We start from the raw sequence: 23,417 nt of genomic DNA on the forward strand, positions 1-23,417 counted from the left end.
TTTGGAACTGATTGGATATGCAAGACACAACTGGTTAATATGTGGAGATTTTAAAATTTTATGCATGGTACTTAGCCAGCAACAAGGTTACACCAAATTCCCATGTTTTCTCTGTGAATGGGATAGCAAAATTTTACATTGGCAAAAAAAACAATTGGCCAGCTCAAAAAATTTTAGAAATTGGAAAAAAATAATGTCATCAAATCCAGTTTAGTAGATCCAAATAAAGTTTTACTTACACCTCTACATATAAAATTAGGACTGATGAAACAATTTGTAAAAGCACTGCCTAAAGATAGGGAAACTTTCAAATATCTTTGCACCAAATTTCCTAACACATGCGATGCTAAACTGAAGGAAGGCATTTTTACAGGCTCTGACATTAGAAAGTTAATAAAAGATGAACATTTCGGGCGTGTAATGAATATTGTGGAACTTTCGGCGTGGACTTCAAACAAGTGATTTCAAAATTTTTAGGCAATGTCAAGAATTCAAACTACAAAGAAATTATCAGGGAAATGCTTAATAGTTACAGAAACCTTGGCTGCAATATGAGTTTAGAGGTACATTTTTTGAATTCCCATATTGAGTATTTCCCGAATAATCTCGAAGACTACAGTGAAGAACAGGGTGAACGGTTCCACCAAGACATTAAAGATGTAGAAAGAAGATACCAGGGTCGTTGGGACATCAGCATGATGGCTGACTACTGCTGGATGATGCACAGAGACAACACAGAAAAAAACTTATAAGCGGAAAGCGACAAAACAAAGTTTGAAGACAAAAAAACAAGATATTAATGATTTTTTCAATAATTATGGTTTTGTTTCTATTATTGTTTGATTTTATTGTTATTTTGTTATGTAATTAAGACAAAAAACACAGTGATATCATCCACACTTCTTTGTATTTCACAATAAATATGTCAAGAACAATTAAACTTCTTGGGCCTGATTCATTAAGGATCTTAACTTAAGAAACTTCCTATTTCAGTCTCCTGGACAAAACCATGCTACAATGCAAGGGGTGCAAATTAGTATTCTGTTATGCACATAAGTTAAATGCTGACTGTTTTTTCATGTAGCACACAAATTTAAACTTTAAATTTCAGTGTACAAATAAGCTATCAAGTATTTGTGTGCTACATGAAAAAACAGTCAGTATTTAACTTATGTGCAAAACAGAATACTAATTTGCACCCCTTGCATTGTAACATGGTTTTGTCCAGGAGACTGAAATAAGAAGATTCTTAAGTTAAGATCCTTAATGAATCAGGCCCCTTGTTTTTTCTTAAAAATTTATGTATAGGTAATTGTGATGTGGTAATTGTTTTTTACATACTATTTCTTCATGTACACAGGAGTATAATTAAGAGTATAAAAGTATTATTAAAAAAGCTTTCAATACCTTACATTTCGCCGAACTGTGAGTTACTGATGTACTGTAAAAAGCTTCTTTCTATAAATGTCTATTGTATTATGTCCAGTTATGCATCCTACATTCATTCCTCAACCTGTGCACTCATAAAAGTAGGTGTTGGCATTTCAAGGGTAATTTGATTTACATTACTATTTTAACTGTGTTTTTTGTTATGTTCATGTTATAAATACAAACAGATTTCTTCAGATATTTAAATGGCTAGGATATTTTTTCAACTGTACCCCTATGCAGCACTATGGTGGCAGTCCAAACATTGTAAATGAACTGAGTCACCAGAGTCTTGCTGAGACATGATTTGTTAGTGAGCTGTAGAGAACTGCGTTGGTGATTCCTATTGCTCTGGCTTGAAGTGTATTGTGAATGCAGCATTTTATTGGGCAGGAACTCTGACCATCCATCAAGTGCCTCATCCTAGTAGTTGGAATCTCCAATACAGGATCAGTTTAGCAGCATATCAACTCGCTCCTCTGACTTCTGTAAAATGTGAAGCTCCAGGAATTTATTAGAGGTAGTGGTGGAGGAGGTGGAAGAATGGGCTCCAAACCCCTAAAAAAATGCTTATTCTTTCCCAATAGTCAATTCACTTTTGTGCAGCACTATACTCTCCTACTGTTCTTGAGATTCATTGGTCTCTGCTCTTACATGTGAGGGCTCCCTAGCCTCCTGGCCCTAATGTCTCCCCTGGGTCAGACAGCTGCTAAGCAATGCCCTCTTCTCCCATATGCCCAACATGGTGCCATCCCCCAACTCCGAGCTCAAACAGTTATCTTCCTTGAACGTTCAAACCTTTTGTTATAACCCTGCCTGGAGGAGGAGGTTTCCACTGGTAACGGAAGCCATTATAAAGCACTATTTGCTGGCGCTCTATAAATAAATGTTGATGATGATGATGATGATTAGAGCCCAGCAGATATTACATGAGGGTGAGGATGGCAGTGTAATAAACAGTGTACAGTAGAAGGGAAAACTGGAGATTTTAAACAGCATTTGTTAAAATGCATTAAAGTCAGGGACCTTGCCTCAACATTGAATACATTGATGCAGGTTATTTTATGGAACTATTTATTAGTAATCTTCAGGTTTTTTTGGCACAACTGTCCAATCATTTTACAATACAAGAATACACAATTGTTATAACCTCCACATAATCCAAATCCTCAATAATCAGAACACCGATGCCTAAGCACTCTAAACTTGTTTGCAATATAAATATAATATAATACAAATACATGCACCATAATCATGATCAAAATGTAGTAAGTAAATCTGTCGGTTGCTGAGGTTACTTAGGTGGTACTAGTATAGTCTCTATAGATATCATTTAGACAGATGACAAACCTCTTCTTACTCATACTTGCCAACTTTTCCTCGTTGGCTTCAGGGAGATCCTGGGTGAGGTGGGAGTGCGGGGGCGGGCTTGACGAATCACATCATTTTGGCCCTGCCACTTATCTGTTGTGGGGGGCGAGAACCGGGAGGTTGCCCTACTCTCCCGGGAGGTCTCCCAGAAATGCGGGAGTCTCTCGGACACTCCGGGAGAGTAGGCAACTATGCGTTAAAGAAAAGCAGCTAATGAATCTCTAGAGACTGAAGTGTCTTTTACATTTATGTCTCCATTACTGAAGTCATTTTGTCTTACCTGTCAGTCTTTGACTAAATCTTGGTCTCCATGAGAATGGCCACCTCCGTCGGCATCGATACATGGACATAGGGCACGATTTCTGAACTGTGTCATCATGCCACAGATGGCGCAACCAACCACGTCTTGTACTGGCTCAGGATCAGGGAGAATGCCAGACTCTTCAGGGAGTGAGGGAGATCACCCCTATTTCAGGGAGTCTCCCTGACATTCAGGGAGAGTTAGCAAGTATGTTCTTACTGTATATGCTGCAGCATTAAAGTATTAAACTGGTACATAATAAAAACATTGCGGTGAAAGGGGTAGTAGTGAAGCTATTACTTATTATTTTATTTTATATATATATTTAACACATAAAACAGTTGTGTTTACAAGGACACTTTTGCCATAATATACAATAATTATGTATTTCCACATTACAGCTCAGCATTTAAATTATGCTGGAGAAGCCTTTCTTACATTGATTATATTTGCTGTGGGTGGATGAGTTTGAATATTGCTGTTTCTTCCTGTTAGTGGGTGGCCTGTAATGTTTCACTTAAGCGAGCATCACTTTTTGCCTCCTCTTACTTTATTTTTTTTTACCAAAGTAAGTAAATGGCTGTGTCAAGCATCTTCCTGCTGTTAAATAGATGAATGCTAACTCCATGGGTTTGATTAATGGAGAAGGTAATGATATGCAAATTTTCAACAATATTGCAGTGTGCCTACATGCATTTTAATTAGTCCTTAAAAAATTGTAGTAGCTCCGTAAATACTGAAATAAAGCAGCAAGTATATATCAAAGATATGGCTGAAGATTAAAGCAAGTTTTACTAAGGAAGGACACTGTCATTAAAACAGTTTTGTGCTTCATTTACTTATCAGCCCCTACTGAACTATATGCTTTTTATTTAGTAGTATTATTTGTAATGCAAATTTCAAATCTGGAAGCATATATATCACATATTTTGCAAAGTATCATGACTAGGTATAGCACTTATGAGGTTTACTGTGTTTTTTTAAATAGTATTATTATACATAAATGAACATGGTTGGATCTTGCAAATTTAAAGATTTATTGGGTTCAGTTTGTGTGCTTGAAACCATTTTCAAATTTGGGGCAGATAGATAGATACCACTTAAAGCTGCATTACTACTTAATCTTATATACTTGTCTACTTGTAAAACAATTTCAGGGAGATTGTGCAAGTAACACCTATGTACCAAGGTACGCGTGTAATGCAGCCAAAAGTGGTGTTCCCTGCTTCGCCCAACCGGCAAGTCTTGCTCTGCCCATGGTTGTATCTAGTGCCACCCAGGAGCGTGTCTTCGTACCACTTTATTCCCCTCACCCACATAGACCCTCTCATCCCCTCTCTTTCTCTGTCCCACTTCCTCCCTATCTTTCTTACCCCCTTTTTTGCCCCGCCTCACTTGACTTCTACATTCTACCCCCACTTTCTCTCACCTCCTTTCTCTCTCCCACCTCTCCTCTCTCAATCTCTAAGGCCCTGTCTCCCATTTGTCTCTTTCTCTCACACTGGTAAGAATAACCAATGACTACATCTGTGTGCTGGAAAGTGGTGCCCATTTTTTTGTAGCACACGTTCTTGCAGGAGGAAGTGTGCTGCAAGAAAATGGCTGCTGCTCTCCTGCACACACCCATGTTTTTTTCTGTGGTGAATCCTTCCATAACTTCAACTAAGGGGCAGATTCAATTGGCCGCAATGTTCCTCAAAATATCGCAGCCGTGCATTCTTTATTGGTAGTGCGGTAAAAATTAACGCTTTCTTTTGCTCGTAGCTCTATGGGGTGTAAACACAAATTTGTGGGATTTCTGCAAAAAACATCTACGCAAGGTGTCTCGTGGCCATTCCGGAGACACCTTGTGCGGATTTTTTCTCAATTGAATCTGCCCATAAGTTTAACATTTGTGAAATTAGGGTTTTTGCATAATAACCTTTACATGGCATGATTACACAATAGCAGGAACATGAGCCAAGCCAGCTATCATGTTAACTTGATGGGCATATGTTAAATAGCTCCACAAAAGGGATAATGCAACCAGAAGTCACTCACTATTTTTTAAATTAACTTTCCATTAATAAACATCGAATTTTTGATCTGGACTCAAGCACCACCACCACAACTAGGCAGTTTGACTCACTATGCTGGCAGATCACTGCCATCCAACCACATATTATTATCGTAGATTTCTAAAGCGCCATAGTGCTCCACAGCGCCGTACAGCAGGAAAGAGAAGGACATACATAAAACAGTACATATATAAAACAAGAACAGCAAGGTAGACAAAATGAATGGAGACATGAAAACAAAGGGTATGGAGGACCCTGCTCATTAGAGAGCTTACATTCTAAGGAGAATAGGGCACAGCTGAAACAAGAGGAGCGAGTGTGGCTCAGAGTGGAGATGACAGGTCTCCTATTCGGTGTAGGGAATTGGAGTTCAGGAAAATTAATAAATGCAATTTATATATGATACATGGGTGACAGTGGAAGACACATATCCAATTTGCACCCACGTCCACAAAAAGGCCCTTTCCATCATCCTGCAAACCAACAAGCAAAATTATCAATTTAATTTATATACAACCTAATAAATGTATGCCCCCCTCTGTATTCACATGTTAAGTGGAGACCTGTGAGTACGTGCCTGGGTAACTGGCAGACATATTTTGTAACCTCCAGAGATATTTTAAAAAGTCAGTTTATATACATGCTTAAAAATGCACTTCACTTGCTATTTAAAAAAAACAACACTATGTGGGAATATTCCTGTTAGATATTTTAGTTTTGTGCTGTAATGTTCATTTGCTAATTGTCTAAAACTACAGCTGTATACTGTACATGTTCATTACTTGCCCCTTTAACTACTACCACACTAAGAAAATAAACTATTGACATTCCTAAGTTAAGGGTCCAACACCGAGGAGGTCCTCAGCGCTGACAACAAGCAAGCCCAACAGATGTAACAGAAACAGGCAATAGATGCTCGGCTGCATTTCCCCAGATTTCAAGAAAAGTTGAAGGGTATAAACTCCCAACTACAGTATCCCACGTGTCCACCAACAACAGCTGACGCTACAACCTCCAACTGTCTCACCTGTCCACCAACAAAAGCAATCAGCGCAGAAATAAATTTCCAACTGTCCTCCAAGCAACAGCAGTCACCTCAGTGATAAAACTACAGCTGTACTTCAAGTCCTCCAAACAACAGTCACCTCAGTGATAAAACTACAGCTGTACTTCTAATCCTTCAAACAACAGTCACCACAGTGATAAAACTACAGCTGTACTTCTAGTCCTCCAAACGGCAGTCACCTCAGTGATAAAACTACAGCTGTACTTCTAGTCCTCCAAACGGCAGTCACCTCAGTGATAAAACTACAGCTGTACTTCTAGTCCTCCAAACAACAGCAGTCACCTCAGTGATAAAACTATGGCTGTACTTCTAGTCCTCCAAACAACAGTCACCTCAGTGATAAAACTATGGCTGTACTTCTAGTCCTCCAAACAACAGTCACCACAGTGATAAAACTACAGCTGTACTTCTAGTCCTCCAAACGGCAGTCACCTCAGTGATAAAACTACAGCTGTACTTCTAGTCCTCCAAACAACAGCAGTCACCTTAGTGATAAAACTACAGCTGTACTTCTAGTCCTCCAAACAACAGCAGTCACCTTAGTGATAAAACTACAGCTGTACTTCTAGTCCTCCAAACAACAGTCACCACAGTGATAAAACTACAGCTATACTTCTAGTCCTCCAAACAGCAGTCATCTCAGAGATAAACCTGCAGTGGTCTTTACTGGCCTCAAACAGTAGCAGTCACCACAGAGGTAAAGCCCAACTGTTTTTCCTGTCCTCCAAAAACAGCTAGCACCTCAAAAACAATGATTTAACACAACTATATTGCTCCAGTTTAGATACATACAGTATACTATCTCTCCACAAGTTCTCATTCATCTGTTCTACAGCCACTCTAACTAAACTGTGGAGTACCAGGGGACATGTAAAAAGCCAATCTACTAAAAACATAATGATAGGATAAGCTGCATGAAGCACACAGGAGAAACGAGCCATTTACTGCTGTTTAAATTCAAGTGGCTGTCTGTAGATTCATTTGACTTTAATTTTAACTATATATATTCATTTTTTTTATTATAATCCCATAACAGCATCAGAAAAGGCCTGATATTCATACTAAAACTATAACCATAGTCACTATACCCACTATTTTACATTACTTTTCATATTAAATATGACATCAACGTTGGTTACATTGTTTATTTGTAAGGGACATCAAAACACTGTCGCGCCAGACAGATGGTAAAAAAAAATCATACATAAAAGTAGATTATACATAAAACAGGTCATATAAAAATAGAACAAGGACAAAGCTGACGAAGAAGGTGCAGACGTGAGACAAAGGGAAGAGAGGGCTCTGCTTGTGAGAGCTTACAATTAAAAATTCAATTTAAAATAAATATTGATAGATGCCAACCATATTCAGGCAGATCAGACCAGGACTATGAATTTTCCATTCAGCTTTCATTTATACTGACGTTGGCACTGGAAGTCTGTAGACTACCGTTGTAAACTTGTGGAGCACTAGGCTCAAGGTCGACTTTATTGAAAAACTTGAACTGAAGGTAAAAAATAGAATTCACAAATTGTTCTAGCTTTTATTTTGTCTATGTAATATACCATTACACCGATCACTGCTGTATATATGCCCCAACATCTTCAAATCTTATGGTTCTGTCTTTGGTTTTAATCTTTACTTCCATGTGTCCACTGCTGGGGATGTTATGTTCATTTGGGATCATTATAGGTATTATAGGTAGCATATCTTCATTTGGGCATATTATAGATAGCATAGGTGGCATATATTGGTCACTGTATCTGACAGGTCTCCTATTTGGTGTAAGGAATTGGAGTTCAGGAAAATGAATAGATGTAATTTATATATGATACATGGGTGACAGTGGAAGACACATATCCAATTTGCACCCACGTCTATGAATGCGACATTGCGCCTACAACTATTTTGCTACCTTTAGCACTCAAAAGAAAGAAAGGGGCAGCAACCATTGACAGAAAAAAAATCATGACACAAGTGTCATAATTTCTTTCCTGCCCTTGGAAAACTGGGACTCATATTAACCTCAACATCATTTTGCATTATCCATGCTAATCCATGCAGAATAAAACATTAGCGCTTAATCATCAATTGGTTTTTTTTCCTTCTTTTTTTATTCTTTCATTATTTGGAAGTCCAGTGTGGATTTTACTCATGCAACAATAATGTTGCTGATGCCAGGGATTTTTCCCTTTAAATATTCTCTATGGGACTAAGCAGTAGCACCTGTCATTAAAGGGTTGAGTGGCAGCCGTAGCTTATATTCAAGATCATTATCTGACACAGCTGCATTTGAAATTGGGATTTCCCTGATGAATCAACTTTAACTGAACAATAATAAGCATCTGTTACATTGGGAATAAATAAAAGCAGTGATCATCAGTTCTTTCAAATCTTGCTGATTGCTGTATATATTTATAAGGAAATATACTGAAATGCCTATATTTTCAAGAACCAAAACAATATAAACAATAATGATACTAAAAGCTCACAAACAAGATTCATGTTTCAAAAATGGCTGCCATCAATTTATATAACACAGTAATGTGTTAACATTTAAGAAGAACAGATGTATTTATTACACATTAAGAACTTTACTATACATCAAGAACCCTAATAAGTTCATTAGCTGGTTTGTTTAGTGGTTAGCATATCTGCCTCTCAGCACTGGGGTCATGAGTTTGATTCCCGTAAATAGACTTATCTGTGTAGCGTTTGTATGTTCTCCCCGTGTTTGCGTGGGTTTGCTCCAGGCGCTCTGGTTTCCTCCCACATTCCAAAAACATACTAGTAGGTTAATTGGCTGCTATCAAATTGACCATAGTCTGTGTCTGTGCTAAGGACAGGCCCGGTGCTCCCATTAGCAAGGTTAGGCAGTTGCCTAGGGCACCGGGTTCTGGTGGGCGCCACAGAAGTATTGTACTTTAATACTGTTGTACTTTAATACTGTGCGGCGACTGCTGAGCATACCTTCCACAGCCGCCGCACAGCTTCAGATAGTTCCACAGGGAGGGGGAGGGGCAAGGGGCCATGGATCGCGACCGCCGTCCTCCACTCCAACAGCTAATGGGTCGGACGGTCCCTCCGACTCCTCTCCTCCACTCCCCCTCCCCTCACTGACTGTCGGGTGTGATATCATCATCACGGCCCAACAGTGTCGATGAGGGACGGGACCCAACAGCGGGGAGCATCTTTATGGAGTCTCCTTTAAAGTAAGGAAAGAGAGGGGAGGGGAACATTTAGACCCGGGGGGTCGGGGCAGTGTGCTGGGGGGGGGGGGGATTTTGAAATTGTGCCTAGGGCACAGAGGATTCTAGCACCGACCCTGGCTAGGGAATTAAGACTGAAAGCTCTATTGGGGCAGGAACTGATGTGAGTGAGTTCTCTATACAGCGCTGTGGAATTATATAAATAAATGATGATGATGACCATCCTTACCAGGATCCAACTGGACCACCTCACATTGGTTTCATCCCCATCGTGGCAGGGGTGTCTGAATGGAAGCTCATAACAGGCTCCCTGGGTCAAAGTAGTCAAGCGGGTTACGCGGGTCCGATTTATAATGTGTAGCAGATTTTATATCTTAGCAAATTATTTGGTAAATAAACCAAAAATGCTATTTAGAAAATAAGATTTGTTGCTTTGTCACATTGTAGTTATGTTGTGTTGTCACTAGGTTTCCTTCCAGTAGTCAAACAATTGTTTACAACCAAAGAATTATGTTTTCAATATTTGTTGCTCTGTCGCTTTGTCGTGTTGGCGCTATGTGATCCAATAGCTTACGTTTCCAATCCTAAATAACTATGTAAGATTTGACAACTTTACCTTGAGAGCCGTGGAAGATGTTTACCAACAAACAAGCAAAGAACCAAATTTCTTCTTTTATATATATGTTATGGTGAAATATTTATTATTCTGTGAGCATGGCATGTCAAGCTGCTGCATATTTCACAGTAATATGCGGGTAGACACCTCCAGAATGCACTGAATCTCTGTACAGAATACAGTAGTACAACAATTAGCATTTCTGAGTTGCAGCTCCGGGGCCATGGATTTGTTATGTTTTTGGTATAGAGTTTGTATGTTAACCCTATATTCACAAGGTTTTGCTCCAGCTTTCTCTCATGGTCCAAAAACAAACTGTAATTTGGTTTCTGACTAAATTGGCCATGATGCTTGTGTGTGGGTGTATTTGTGGTAGGTATATTAGATTGAAAGTTCTACAGGATATGGAATATGAATTTGTTGGTAAAAATCATAATAGTCAGGGGGGCACGCAGGGGGGGTTTCTGGGTCTCCAGAAACCCCCCCCCCCTCCGCTAAAGAAGTGCCCCTACATAGCGGCACTGTACTATATAGCAGCTGTGGCGCTGTCAAAGAAGCAGCCGCGGCGCTTCCTTGACAGCGCCGCGGCAGCTGTATAGTACAGTGCTGCCGAAACAGGTTGTTTTTTTTTTTGGGTGGGTTCCCCTCCTTAAAAATCCTTCGTGCGCCCCTGATAGTAATTGTGTCATGATTCAAACTCAGGGTTCCTGCCTCTGGAAGGTTCGCTCTGTTGACTGAGCTATTCTAACTTAAGGCCATCTCCTTGCTTTTACCCCTTGTTACCCTGATGTCTTAGCTCCACCCTCTGTTTTCCTATATAAACCAGGCCTTGTCACTTCCTCCTTGTCAGAGTATTATACTCCTGCTCAGCAATCTAGTTGCTGCTGTTTCCTGCTGCATTCTATCTACAGTCTTACTTCACACAAATACCATTACCGGCTTATACTCAACTTACTTACTTGATCTACTGTCTTACTCTGTACAATACTCGGCTGCCTCTGACCATTCTTTCTTCTAGTGAACATAACTCAATCTGTTTTCCATTCCAGCTATTGGCCTCTGATTCTGTCTGAGGCTGTAAACAAATTTAACCAATACATATACAAATTGGAGAAGTATAGTTTAGCGTTGGATGACATGGTTGTAGAAAGTTTATAGAAAGGCCAGTTTCAGATAGGCCAAACTTGTTCATACTTTAATACACAATACAGAATAATGAAAGAGTAAAAAAATCATATTTCATAATTATTAAAATAATTGTATTATTTATTCTATTACTTTCAACAATTTTCATATTTATTTAATTTTTATTTGTAGGGTGCTGTTATAACACCAACAATGGACCACACCATGTCAATGCAACAAGCTAGTATGATGGGCCCTCTAACACAACAAATGAATCATCTCTCCTTGGGGACAACCGGAACGGTGAAGCTTAAATTTCTGTTTTAAATTTTTGTTTTATTTTGGTTTCTAACTACTTTTGTGATTCAAGCTAATAACATTTCAAATGGCTTTAAATAACAAAGATATCAAATTATTTGTCCTGTGGCTTCAAAGGGGATTTATCTACTTGTATGAAGCAGCAAGTGTGATCCTTCACCCTTACCTCTGTGTAACCTCAGATTTTGGCAGTTCTCCACTGTACAATACATCACCAAATATGCAAGAGGATAAAATGGCATTAGTATGAACAATGAGGTCTTGTATCCTAAAATGCTATTTACTGTCTTATTTATTTGTCCATCCTCAGTGGTATTATTGGTGGTTCATTTAAGCAGCAATACACACTAACGTGAATACATTTCTATGTTTGTTTGTATTCTAGCGAGCAGAGACCCTGCACATTCTCTCTCTATGTACTGTATATTCATGCACTGTTAAGATCACATGTTCATCTTATCTGCCTGATTCTATAAGCACTACGATATGTTGGTGCTATAGCCATAAAAAATAATAAAAAGCATGCATTGTAAATTCAGTAGACATATGTTGCTGATGTTACCAAACCTGCAGATCAGTCTCCCAGGCTGAGGAAGCTTGAACTCTATTTATGTTATTTCACAAGTTCGTTAATCTAAGTTGGGAACAGAGTTTAGGAGAATGAAAGTTAGCTGAAATGTGTGTATGAAGCACTAAATTATCTCAGTGTTTTCTCTACCAACAGATACAGTGATTGGCACTTGACATTGAAACAGTGATATAAAACAAGTTATTAAAATACTGTACCTGATATAGAAAGGGATTTACGAATACTAGTAGACAGTCAAGTGAGCAGCAGCATTCAAGCGCTGCAGGAGTTACTACAAATCCATAGTGCATGAAATGGCAATAGATGCAGAAGAAAGCACAATTGTCACTGGTTACAGTGCACGGTCAATGTAAAGTACACTTTTGACAACCTGTATAAACAACATACATCTAAAAACATGAGATGCCCCTTTAAAAAGGTGCCTTAAAAACTTTTCATACCCAGAACTGTGCAACTAGCCAGGGTGGTCACTGCGACTGGAGAAAAGATATTTTCAAACTTGACACTTTCATCATTGACATTCCTTAAAAATAAGTTTATCGCTGCAAGGCTTATTGAAATAACTTGCCAAGAGATGTGTTGATGACAGATTAATTAAATATATTCACAAATGGCTTGGATTACAAAGAGCTGAATCAGTATATAAGTAGTATATCACTTGGTATGGCTGATGCAGGGAATGAATGGAATTGCCATGTTTAAGATCAGGAAGGAATGTTCTCCACTGTGAAGTTTAAATGGAAGCTGCCTTACTCTGTGTTATTCCAGAGGACAGTAAAACAAAACACTGATAGACTGTAGAAACTGTATGGAGCTAAGGTTTTTTAAAGCTCATTTACTATGCAAGTATGTCAAGGTAGATGAGTGGTGGTGAGTCCTCCTCTATAAAATGCATACACCATGTAAGACAATAAGATGCCATGGACAATATAAAATAACTTCTCCATGTCTACTATGATTTTTGGAGGAATTTTCATTTATTATTAAACAAGAACAAGAACTTATTGCCATGGACTTAAACCCTACTTTGTGTCAATCTGTGTTTATTCATGTACCTAATATGACATTGTTTTCGTTTGTAGTATATGACTGCTGCACCTATGCAAGGGGCCTATATTCCCCAGTATACTCCTGTGCCTCCAACAGCTGTTCAAGTTGAAGTAAGTATCTAACATAAATGAGACTTATATTCACAATTTAATTTATTGAAAAAGCAAGTTTATGTATTATGCTTATATATATAGACTTAGATCAAAGTAAAACAATCTGCAATTCCAAAATTCCAACCTTGTAAAAACATTATACTGATTTTTTTAAACTTTCCATACCTGAGTGGTGGGTGGATTTTTTAAAACGTTGCTGCTTGGAAATGGAACTAAACATATTTTTTAATAATTTGGCCACTGGGGGCACCGTTCTTTTACATTATGCTATGAATGATATTTAATTGTATATAATGATTTAGCAGAGACTATCATATTGTACTTGGTTTGATTTTATAGTACTGATTGTAGCAAGTGGAACTTTTTTCAATATAATTGGGGCTAGGGGAGGCGGAGGGGCATTAGAGCTTTCATGCACTTTTTGCATTATGCTATTTAGCTTCTGTAACCAAGGGGAACTATCTGTTTAAGAGCATACTTACCAATTTTCCACTCTTCACCTCTGGGAGATTGTGTAATTTTGGCCCACCACTGAGACACAATGACACAAAAGCTTCATTTTGCCATGAGGAGTGGGCCCAAAATGACTTGATTCACCTCAAATCGAGTGATGGAGGCTCCATCCTTCTCACTACAGTAGGAAGTCAGCGGAATGCGGGAGAATAGCCTGCTCTCCCAGGAGTCCAGGAGACCTGCCCGTAATTCTTTAGTCTCCCAGATATTCTGGGAGAATGGCGAAGTATGTTTAAGATGTTTTTGTTAATCAATCATGGCGGAAATGTAGTTGGGCTTAAGGGTGCAATCCCGCATAGATTTTTTTTCTTTTTTTTTTCTTAAAAGTACATTTTAGATTTTTCTAGCATGAAGTTGAAGTTGAATTTCTCCAGGAAGTTTTTCCAAAACTCAGTGTACCTTTTGCAAATTGACTCTGTGGGGCACAATTGTATGTCTTCCACTGCAGACAAAGTGTCTCTGTCCAGAGGCAGATACTGAATATCTAGAGGGGTTTTCCATACAAGTATATACTAAGCCCTCCTTCCATATCCTTATGATGGGTCCTGGTTGAGAGGGATTCCCCAGCAGCAGGCAGACACCTCACACAATGCAGAAAGCACATATGGGAAATGAGACCACATTGACATACCGTCTACACTCATTAATGAGTGATTTAATTTGGCTAAAGGCAACATATCTATTAAAACACACAAGCAATCTGCTGTATTATATCCTCAAAAGGACAAGAACATGCATGAGCAAATTTTATAGATATTCATTTACAAATTATTCAAAAGCTAAATACTACATTACACATTTTTATCAACTAGTTTAACACACATTATGCATGGCTAACACCTCAGCACTGACACTGACAACCTGTGTTTGGATAGCTATTATTGATATGTGTGCAGAGAATTAGAGGTAAGTATCTAAGCATGCAGCAAAGTTAAAATGATATCCATGTGCGACACAAGGAGACAGACAGTAATTCTATGAACAGATCTTATAGGTGGCTGTACTCACACAGCTCTCCTGCACATATCAGTGGCTCCATCTCTCTAGTTCATCCCTACTAGATCTGAGGCACAAGGCCCTGCCAATGTTGACACTTAAATATAACCACATTCACAGCCTGCCATTACTATGCCCACACATAGCACACCATGTCACCACCATACTTGCCAACTGTTCCTCGTTGGCTTCAGGGAGATCCCGGAGTAGTTGGGTGTGCGGGGGCAGGGCTTGATGAATCGCATCATTTTGGCCCCGCACCCTAAACGATTGTCACAATTTTGGCCAATTACAGCAGGGGGCAGGGCTAAGATGATGCGATATTTGCGTCATTAAGCCCTGCCCCTCCAATTTATCTATTGTGGGGGTGAGAACAGGGAGCCTGGGAGGTCTCCCAGAAATGTGGAAGTCTCCCAGACATTCCGGGAGAGTAGGCAACTATGTGTTAAAGAAAAGAAGCTAATGAATCTCTGGAGACTAAAGTGTCTTTTACATTTCTGTCTCCATTACTTACCTGTCAGTCTTTGATTAAATCTTGGTCTCCATAAAAATGGCCACCTCCATAGGCATCAATACATGGACATAGGACACAATTTCAAAACTGTGTCATCATGCCACAGATGGTGAAGCCAACCACGTCTTGTACTGGCTCAGCATCAGGGAGAATGCCGGACTATTCAGGGAGTGAGGGAAATCACCCCTATTTCAGGGAGTCTCCCTGACATTCAGGGAGAGTTGGCAATTATGGTCACCACATGCTATTGCTGTTATTATCTCTCTTACCCTGAAGTAGCAGACTTCTAATTAGAGAATCCCTGTTCCTGTCAGTGGGCAGAACACATATTACAGTGCTACTGACCGTCAGTGGTGTGGAGGAGTACGAGAGGTGGGATCTGCTATAGCCCGGATCTGCTCTGTCATACCTACAGTATTAAAGCGTGCAGTAAAGCCATGTGTCATTTTACAGGTAACCAGATTGATTGATATTGAAGAAACACACCTCATTTTATACGGGATTGCCCTTTTGTGTACTTTGTTCTTAGTAAAATAGACATAACTGGCATAATTTGTCCTTGTCTTGTCTATCTAGATTAAGATTTTCTTCTTCATCCTTGTGTTGCTAGGTTTGGAATTGCATGTGCATATAGCACTTGAAGCTGGTTATTTCAAACCCACTAAATTGGCTGATGACATGACACTTAAACAAGACCGCGGGCATTCAAAATCATAAACATTGGAAAATTACACTAAACTATTATTCTGTCCTTTTGCTATTTTGATATAATTAGCATTACCAATTGAATTGTACCCAAACATTTATTTTAGTGTCACAACAAGACCCACGTGGGCATGCACATGAGTGGATCAACACAAAGCCACCTAGTCAGCCAAAAAAGACTAAGGGCTAGATTTACTAAGCTGCGGGTTTGAAAAAGTGGGGATGTTGCCTATAGCAACCAATCAGATTCTAGCTATCATTTTGTAGAAGGTACTAAATAAATGAAAGCTAGAATCTGATTGGTTGCTATAGGCAACATCCCCACTTTTTCAAACCCGCAGCTTAGTAAATCTAGCTCTAAGACTCCCCAAACTCTTTATCACAGTCACTATTAAACACAAACGTATTTTTCTCTGAGCAGGTTTTCAGTTACTCCCTGACTGTTTCCAAATGGAATCACAACCAATTTTAGCAGTTACTGTAAACCAAACAATTCCCTGCATAAATGCAAAATTATAAAAACAAAGCCTATCTGACACATTAATTCTTTAAGAGCACAAAGGCAGAATGAGATTTACTATGCCAAAAAGTCACAATGCTTATTAAATAAAACTAGTGACCAAATTAACATACAAAAATATAAATGCCAAACATATTCTTAAAATAAAAACAGAAATGGAAGTACTCCATTCAAGTCACTCTTTTGCCTAAGCTGCTGCCTGAGGAAACATAGATAGAAACTGGACAATTTCTGAGTAAATAATAGACCCCTGAATACTGATAATTTTCCAAACTATTTCATTGTATTTTAAACATTTTCCTTTATTGCCCAGCACTCCTTTGTTACATCAGGGAAAGAGGTGCGTTGGTATGCTAATCTGTTTTACTACTGATTTATCATCCCATTGTTAAATAACCTTTATTATAACAGTTATAACTGGTTGATAAATATATACCATAACTGCCCTCTGTGACATAGCAGAGGTGAAAATGTTGTAATTTTATGCACGTATACATAAGAAACAGGATTTAGTTATATTGATTTCTAGTAGAGATACATCATCCATATAGTTACCTTTTGGTGGCAGTATATATATTAAGAACCCACCCCCCCCACCAAAGTCTCTGCCTCAAAAGACCCAAAAAGTCGGACTAGATGGATCTACATCAAATTCTGTGCATCCATATTTCTCCATGTCACCAAGGGGCAGAATTTATCCCTGCCATTTAAGTGACATAGGTAAAGCATTGACTGAACCAGGGAGTGATTGAATGACCAAGGGGTCATCCTTTACTGCCAGTAGAGTCACCTGGAGATCACTTCAGATCATGATCTGGGACGTAGTACACTATCATGACATAAACGCATTATCGCACAGTTAACCCAGTGACTTCCAGGTGCACACTTCCGGCTTCATTGGGTGCAAAAGGTGATCAATGGCCAGAAGTTTGTCAGATGGCACTTGCAACTTTCTCCCGGATTCCTCCTTTCCAGGGTCAAGACAAAATTTAGGTCCTGACCACAGTTATGTGCATACTGAGAGGGAATCAGCTACCTGGTTGTGCGCAGATGTAACTGTTACGTCCATGACGGTTCAAAGGTTACGACTAATTCTTACAGTTTACTGCTATTAATACACTGGAACAGACTATGTTTATTCCAATTTATAGGGTGTTGTTGCTGATACTTCTCCTCAAACAGTACCATCTTCATCACAGGAAGCAAGTGGACAGCAGCAACAAATAACTGTAGAGACAAGCAATGAACATTCATCTGCATACTCCTACCAACAGTCTAAGTAAGCAATGTGTAATCTCACAACCTACTAATGCATAACAGTTATAACCTTGCTGCATCATTTTTCATAGATACAATTTGTTTTCTGTAAGCTAATGCTCAAGTTTATATGGTTTCTACTAACAACACAGACACAATATACTATACATATAAAAACATTGTAGACAAGCCTTGTTTGTGAAGCACCCTTGATAGGCACTGCAAAACATTTTTGTTTTATACCTGTGCATCTGGATGGTCTGCCCATTGCACTTCAAGTTGCATGCCTGCTGTCCGCTCTCGTGAGATGCCTCCACAAAATAAAAGTTTACCAAGGTTTTCAGAGAGGCAGAAAATCTTTCACAGGTGCTCAGACTGGGACTGATTTAGCGTTAGGAACAAATCCAGCTATTGGGAATACGATTTGCACCTGTTTTAGAGTTGTGAGGAGTGTGCGACCTGGCCCAAGTGTAAAATTCAGTGTAAAAAAGTGACCAGTATGTGTGTGCAGCATACAAGAACATGCAGTATTTGCTGTGCATGCAAAACAATCTTTGAATTTGCACCCCTTGCATTGCAAAACGGTTTGCTTGGCTGTAAATTCTGCACCCTGACGAGGTGCAAAAATGGTCCCATTAAAACTATAAGATGAGACTCCAAGTTCGCCAGCGCTAAGCTTGTGCATATTTTAAATTATTTTGCGGTAGAAAACACATTGCACCAATAAATGTGTCCTCTTCACCCATTCATCTCATTTTAATAATCTTGCAACACAAAAGGAAATCTAAACGTAGATGTAACAAGACAAACATACTTTGTACTTTGCAAGAAAAAACATTACTTTCCCCAACTCCACCAAAGACCATTACTCTCCCCAGCTCCAGGTAGGTAGTGTTTTCACCAGAAATAGGGCTTATTTTGAGCTTGAAGTTAGGTTGTTATCAATCTTTAGTTCCTAAACTCCATATTGTGCCGGAATATTAGTGTGTCATGAAGCGTTAGACTTTCGGTATAATTACTGATAAATTTGCTCTTTTGTATTATGTCTTGCAGACAATGAACAGAACTGAAGAATGTTGGCCTGAAAACTTTGCCTTGAATGGAGACACTCCATCAGGAAGTTGACTTCCACTTTGCACAGGCATCAAACAAAAGCTCCCCCACCCCCTTTTAATTTTTTCTACCTTGCTCAACAGTGTTTTTTATGTGCTGTGCTAAAAAAAAAAAAAAAAAAAAAATAGTTCAGTTATGTAGTCTGACAATTTTATTTTTGCTACTCTTTCTTAATGAATACATACCCAGGGAGAAACATGCTGGGTTATCATTTCATCTGGATCTTGATGAACATTGAAATCTGGAAGTGTACAGCAGACATTTGAGAACAGAGAAACTGGTGTCAAGAGGGTGCACTTCAGACGGAACCATAACTGTCTTCCTGTAAAATTAAGCTACCCATTTTCTTTCTTTTCATTTTTTTCAGATGTTACTTTTTATTTTTTCTTCCATAGGAATGATTATCATGAATTCTAATTGCCTTAATTTTAAGGACGTCAGAAGATCCCAGAGCAAGAAATCAGCATCCAGATAGGACATGAGGCATATGATTCGGCATTTTACTTGTACCATGACTGGTGTTGAAATTTCCTATGATTTCCAGGGTTGAATATATAATATTCAGATTGAGATGAAATTCTTTTGAAGAAACATTTTGCTGATAAAAAAAATGATGGCGTCTGCAAGAATTAAAAAAAAAAAATTGTCTGGACTTCTCTGAACTTCTTAAGTGTTGATAGGAAAAACAACTATAGGTAGCTGAAGCTTTTTACAGTGGGGTCAATGAACTATAAAAAAAAAAATAACTGCATTGGGAGAAATGCAGGTTTTTTTGTTGAATGCTGTTTTTTTATTTGATTTTTTTTTTTCAGTTTATTTAGCAAGCGTGATCGCTAGCAAAGGCATTAGTGCTTTATATCTGCAATCTTTTTTATGAGCTTTAAGAGATTTTTAGTCAGCTTTGCTTGTCAAATTGCAAAAAAACAATAGTTTAGTAGTGTTAAAATTAGGTAGGAGTTTATGGTTAAAAAAAATTGCAAAAAAAAAAAAGCAATAGCTAGAAGAAATTGTTGACAATTTCTGTAGTATTTCCTAGTTGTGATCAAATGCAGCCTATGGATGGCCAATTTTATACCAAAGAGGAAGTGACACCCTAAAGCAGTTCTGAAGACAGTATGTTTTTTTGTTAAGCTTTTTTTTTTTATTTGACCTACATGGCCGGACCAATTCTTACTTTCTTCTCTGTTTAAGCTATCTTCCACTGGTATTCTATGTCGAACATACACTATTGTTTGTAAAATAATGGCCGGTTGGTACTGATAAACCTTGCAGCTTTTCAAAAAATTCAAATACCAACTATCATTTATCTATGGCATCTAAAATCCTCTTTTTATGGTGTAGCCTGATATTTTGTATACTTCTAAGTCTTCCTTGGTTTTCTAACTAGACCTCTCATTAGCTCATTTTGGTAAACCTACATACAATGGCAGCATATTTTGTTTAAAATTTAAGTGTTGTCTGTCGTTTTTTACATGAATCATTGACAATCATTTACTTGATAAAAGAGAATGCTAACATGGAAAATACATTTTGGGGAAAGACACATTAAATGTTTTCTCAAGTTAAACAAAGGGCTCTAAAAAGTTAATAAAAATTACCAACAAAATGTTGTGTCCCAAAAACCATCAATTTGAATGGTGATGAGACCAGGCCAATGGGAAACCATGGGTGACAACACTCATCCAATTGATTTTCACCTCTTTCAAAACTTTACAGGCAAGTCTTGTAAAATGGACAGTGTGTAGTTCTGCATTATAAGGGAGCAGTGGATGTTCTAACAGATGGACACCCAATGTTCTATTGTTAGGTGGGATGGGGACTAAAAATACGTTTTGGGGATAGCTCCTCTTGCGATTATTATAAAATAGCCCTTTGTACTATGTATTTTGCATGTGACAAACATTTCACGACAATGATAAGTATTTAGATGGGGAGACCACCCGCATATGGCTCTACATAGTGGCCCAACTGTCCTTTATTACCAAACCAATGAGGATTGAATTTAGCATTTCAATTTCTTTCATTGCTTAACTTTCCATGCTATGACCAGACATACCCAGAAGTATTCAGCGCACAATTCATTTGTAATTTTGTCATTATACTTTACTAAACTCTAGCTGAAGGAACAGTAATGATCAGAGTAGCTAACCCTTCAGTATATTTTTAATGATCATCACTGTGAGTGAGATTTGTCTCCGGATTAATTTCAGATCCCCAAATAAAATCCGTAATGTACAATTGATAGGACTAAATCACTTTGCTCATCACTAATTAAGTAGATGATACATTACATGACGTTTTCTACCTTTAGATGATTTTATTTTTGAATGGTTTTCCGCCATTTGAACTACAAGCATGGCTTTTGTTTCTGACTTTCTTCTCTACTTTCCAGCCATGTATTTATATAATTAGACAAAGATGTTTATTTTCATAACCTTGGGTTATGGCACAGCTCTGCACTGGGTACACAGCTCTGCACTGGGTACACAGCTCTGCATACAGCTCTGCACTGGGTGCACAGCTCTGCACTGGGTACACAGCTCTGCACTGGGTACACAGTTCTGCACTGGGTACACAGCTCTGCACTGGGTACACAGTTCTGCACTGGGTACACAGCTCTGCATACAACTCTGCACTGGGTACACAGCTCTGCATACAGCTCTGCACTGGGTACACAGCTCTGCACTGGGTACACAGCTCTGCATACAGCTCTGCACTGGGTGCACAGCTCTGCACTGGGTACACAGTTCTGCATTGGGTACAGTCTAATCAAAGTGTGTTCTATCCCTGGCAACAAACATAAACAAAGCTCCCTGATAATGTAAAACATGGCTTGAAATGCAGAAGGAACATAGCGAAAACATTGCATTAATAATGTTCCAGATGAGCATGTACAAGATAATAAATTAGTCATCCGATGGTGGGAAACCCTGTTAAGAAATATCTTAGTAACATTCACAAATGCATTTGCAATTTCCTTGTCTGAGATCTTTTATTGTACCCCATAAATCTTGTTTTCTTTCTGACTATTAGTATGTTCAGAAGGAATAATCATCCATTTACATTATTTTTCATTGAATCTTTCATTGGAAAATGACTTGGATTCCAGCTGTAATGTTAAAATGTAATACACATATACAAAATGATACATTTAAATTCAAAATACACCTTTTTTTTTTATCATTATTGGATGCTCACATCAGAAATGAAATAGTATCTGTTTGCTCTCATCATATACAAAGAGATCAGTTCACTTCAAGAGTAAATTAATCCATGTGTCTTTATATGTATTTTTACTTCTTATGGTATTTTATTTAAAGGGGATGTCCACTCAAGTCACCTAATCTTGTGATAATCGTTGCTCACCTACACAACTGCACTCTAATCTGGCTTTTGTAATTTGAAAATAATAAATACAGTTTTTGGCATGCTGTATCATATCTTTTTAATTAATGTTTCTGATAGCAGCCTAAGCACAAGCAAGTGGTGATATAATTGTGTCTTTGGCTGTTGCTGTTGAAAGGGACTGCATTTCCCAGAATCCTATTCACCGTACTATAAGGCACCACATGTTGTAAGGCACACAGAGTGCGCAGCTAAGGATTGCAAGCATGTTGGGATCCCAATGAACTCACACAACAGAGGAAGCACCAAAATTAAGTACTGCATATGTTAATTAGGTAAACTGGGGTAAAAACAATACAATAACATATATTCTTCCCTTGAAGTCTTGTGCAAATATAAAAAGACAATTTTGAGTGGACGTCTCCTTTACACACAGGTTTTTATTGGAATTATGTTTTAGGATACTGTGCTGGCAGCTTTTAACTTATTTCACAGAAATGCAGTATACATGTTATAGTAGGCAGAAAATAGTGTTTAATTTAAGTGGACACAGTTTTTTATTGTTTCAAACTTTAAGAAAGCCTCAATAATTATCAGCACCTAGGTTCTGATGTAGCTACCATGTGGCCAATGGTAAAGAGGAAGATGATCCTTGTCTAGTTCAAAGACTGCTGCTATTTTTACTTGTGTAAACTAAACAACTACCCACTTTAAGCTGCTAAATGGTAAAGAGTCTCTATTAAAATAAAATGAAAAATCTCATGCCTGGGGCATATGTTTTTTTTCTTCTAAAATCGGGGTTGTGTGTAGCTGGGACATAATGTAAATGTTTGCATTGTTAAAGTCTAAACAGATTATCCCATATTTTTTGTTTTTGGTTCTTTAGAGCATTTATTATAGAAATATATTTTTGTTTCAGTTCACATTATACTCAAAATATGTAATACTAAGGGCTAAATATACCATTGGGAGAGAATAAATCGATGGACATTTGTACTATGCCACTTTCATGTTGAAGTTACAATTTGCCATTGCCTTTGAAGTGTCATATTTTTGTAGTTTTAGATGTACCCACATTTTTGAGACAGCTCTTCCCATGTCAAATCACCCAAGTGTATATTTAGCATTAAAATATTGGGGGTTTTTTTGTCAGTGTGATTGAAGAAAGATGAATCCGTTGACTTGCACTTAGTTAGGTGATTACATGCTGC

At 38.2% G+C, this 23,417-nt stretch overlaps 1 protein-coding gene across 4 annotated transcripts in view; it reads left to right on the top strand.

Moving 5' to 3' along the window:
- RBMS3 (RNA binding motif single stranded interacting protein 3) overlaps nucleotides 1-22,968 on the top strand; it is a 466,009-nt gene extending 443,041 nt beyond the window's left edge. Inside the window, exons 11-14 of one of the 4 annotated variants that reach the window (XM_075212374.1) lie at nucleotides 11,366-11,476; nucleotides 13,163-13,240; nucleotides 17,643-17,770; nucleotides 18,802-22,968. In XM_075212374.1, coding sequence (XP_075068475.1) covers nucleotides 11,366-11,476; nucleotides 13,163-13,240; nucleotides 17,643-17,770; nucleotides 18,802-18,808 — 324 coding nt within the window. In that variant the 3' untranslated portion in view covers nucleotides 18,809-22,968. Of the gene's footprint in view, nucleotides 1-11,365; nucleotides 11,477-13,162; nucleotides 13,241-17,642; nucleotides 17,775-18,801 lie in introns of those variants that run through there. The other 3 variants (XM_075212376.1, XM_075212375.1, XM_075212377.1) reach the window with 3 other exon arrangements.
- The last annotated feature ends 449 nt before the right edge of the window (nucleotides 22,969-23,417 follow it).

This window comes from Mixophyes fleayi, chromosome 5, assembly GCF_038048845.1.
Source record: "Mixophyes fleayi isolate aMixFle1 chromosome 5, aMixFle1.hap1, whole genome shotgun sequence".
Classification (NCBI taxonomy): Eukaryota; Metazoa; Chordata; class Amphibia; order Anura; family Limnodynastidae; genus Mixophyes; species Mixophyes fleayi.